Source organism: Acyrthosiphon pisum, chromosome X, assembly GCF_005508785.2.
Source record: "Acyrthosiphon pisum isolate AL4f chromosome X, pea_aphid_22Mar2018_4r6ur, whole genome shotgun sequence".
Taxonomy (NCBI): domain Eukaryota; kingdom Metazoa; phylum Arthropoda; class Insecta; order Hemiptera; family Aphididae; genus Acyrthosiphon; species Acyrthosiphon pisum.
In genome coordinates, this window is record NC_042493.1 from 112,750,832 (window position 1) to 112,753,485 (window position 2,654).

At 28.8% G+C, this 2,654-nt stretch overlaps 1 protein-coding gene across 1 annotated transcript in view; it reads right to left on the reverse strand.

Moving 5' to 3' along the window:
- Positions 1-1,984: 1,984 nt before the first annotated feature.
- Positions 1,985-2,654, reverse strand: part of LOC107883806 (E3 ubiquitin-protein ligase RNF185-like) — a 1,849-nt gene continuing 1,179 nt past the window's right edge. Inside the window, exons 2-4 of the mRNA XM_029485419.1 lie at positions 2,638-2,648; positions 2,500-2,572; positions 1,985-2,426 (exon numbers count right to left, since the gene is read on the reverse strand). Coding sequence (XP_029341279.1) covers positions 2,329-2,426; positions 2,500-2,572; positions 2,638-2,648 — 182 coding nt within the window. The 3' untranslated portion in view covers positions 1,985-2,328. The remainder of the gene's footprint in view (positions 2,427-2,499; positions 2,573-2,637; positions 2,649-2,654) is intronic.

Sequence of the window (2,654 nt, forward strand, 5' to 3'; positions counted from 1 at the left end):
AAAATTTATAACTCATAAACTACTCGCCCCAAATTCGATTTTCATGTATCAAACTACTTAGAAAAATATTCTGCTTTGGAATATAAAATTAAAACCTAATGTTGTCATTCAAAAAACTAAAAAACTTAAAAAATTATAAGGATAAAAAATATTTAAAAATATAATTTTTTAAGAAAAACGTTGTTTTATAAGTGACTTGAAACTATGTAAAAAAATATTTTCAAAAAAATCTACACTTTTTGAAATAATGAGTGTTCAATGATAAAAGAATCACCCGGTATAATAATTACGTCATATTATGATGTATATTAATTTAGATTTAGTCCTATCGACATTTGTTCAAAAAAATAATAATATCAATAGACATTTGTTCCACAAACCATTTGTCCCAATGTTTTGGAACAAATGCTCATTGGCACAATTAATTTGGGAACAAATATCCATAAGCATAGTTAAATTTTGGAACAAATGTTCATTGGCACAGATTTTTTTTTGAACAAAAATATGACCACCACGATATACGACTATGCTCAACGGATGAACATAATTCGAGGGAAAATTGGCGACTGTGTTCAGCGAACGACATAAAGCACACGACAGCTGACCAGTGACGAACGAAAAACAACCATAACAAACTCGCGTACCAGTGATTGCGATATGATTCGGACTAGGGCTTACGATTTCCTACGGGTATTTGAAATAAACGGGTACACGGGTAGACGTGTATTTAGTATTACACGTGTATTTAATATTTCACGTGTATTTAATATAACACGTGTTTTTAATGATCTATAATAATTTATAATGTATAACAATTTATAAATGTTAATAAATTTAGGATATAGAAAAAAACAAATTTAACAGTAGTACACAGGTGTACACTATACTATACACTATAGTTAGTACGATGGTCTAGGCCGTCGTTGCAGATTATACTTATATTATATTATGATCTGTGTGTGCAATAATTATTACGAAGATTATATCTATACAAAAGTGCAAAAATTAACCGAAAATTTCTTAGGCCTACAATTAGCCGAAAACTTGTCAAATTATTTTTAAATTTGTTTGATGTATATAAAATGGTTATCTTAACAATTGGTGAAATTTTCAAATATCTGCGATAATTTATTTTTGAATTACATAAAAATAAGAAATACATGCACGGAAAAAACGGGGGAACACCCGATGTCTTACTTCCAAGTTCAAACGCTCATAAAAGTTTAGTTTGACTTTCCGGTAAATATGTTTTTTGTTAGAATGGTAAAAAACGTATGGAGAATCTCATGTTAAATTTTCAAATCTTAAGACTCAAACCAAAAAATACACGTGTTATATTAAATACACTTGAAATATTAAATACACGGATCAATACACGGGTTTCATAATTACACGTGTACCCGTGCATTTCAGTACACGTGAAATAGTAAGCCCTAATTCGGAACGGCGACTGGTTGTCGTCTAGTGCAACAGTGGCGTGCCAGCCGGTGCAGCATAAGCACCTCGGCGTTGTCTCATGTTGCGTGTGACGTCACTGGACTAGCTGTAGAAATTCACTAGACTTAACCGGTGTGAAAAATAGTGCACAGGGATGTTTGGACCATATCATTAACATGGTTCATTATCCCGGTGAGGGATAATGTGGGATAATTTTAAACTGGTTTAGTCTAAAGAAAGAAATAGTCGAAACTAAAGAATAAGTCGGAATCAGTCGAGCCGTTTCGGAGACAACCTGTAACAAAGATTTCTATTTTGCTTTTATAGTATAGATAATGGATGTGATGAACACAATAATAACAATAATAATAACAAATAATGTTTTTACATAGTAAATCATAAGGAATTATTTAATTTTAATGAAGTCAAAACAAAACCATAATATAGTATATAGTATTAATAATACAATATTCATAAACAATCAATTAAACTGTGACATTCAAAATAATTGTTTCAATAATTATAACATAATAAAATATACAAATTAATATTTGCAGATTTATTATAGTTTAAAACTCAAAAGACAGAACTGTTTAAATTATTGATGGTTTTGAGAATATTCTTGATGAAATCATTGACAAAATAATAGTCAAACTGTTAAAAAATGTGATATTAAACTACAGTCAAAGCTTTTATATAAGTTATGATTTCAGACTAAGCAACAAACAATACAAATTTAAGTATATATTTTGATATTTAGCCAACAGATTAGGACAAAATAGCAAATTAAAATAATTTATGAGAAGAAGCCTTACTCTTATAGTAGTTCATTGAATGATAGAATAATAATAATAATAATAATAATAAAAAATAATGTACTCTACGAGTAAATCATGCCAATAATAGCCAACTTAAAAATATTACTGCAATCCATAAGAAAAGTTTTGATAAGTATTGATCATCTTGTTGTAGTTGACTACCAACTGGAACTAATTAAATTTATCAAAATTAATCCATTATTGAAATATTAAGAACTAAAAAATGTAATTGTTATTTACTTACTTCCGTGTGGAGGATCAGTGGACAATAATAACCAACTAAAAAGGAATTCTCCTATTCCAAAATGGAACGAATCCTGAAAGAATTAAAACCATTTTCACATGAAAATGAGAAATAAAATTTTTTATGATAATGACTCACGGTATCATCGTCTTCAG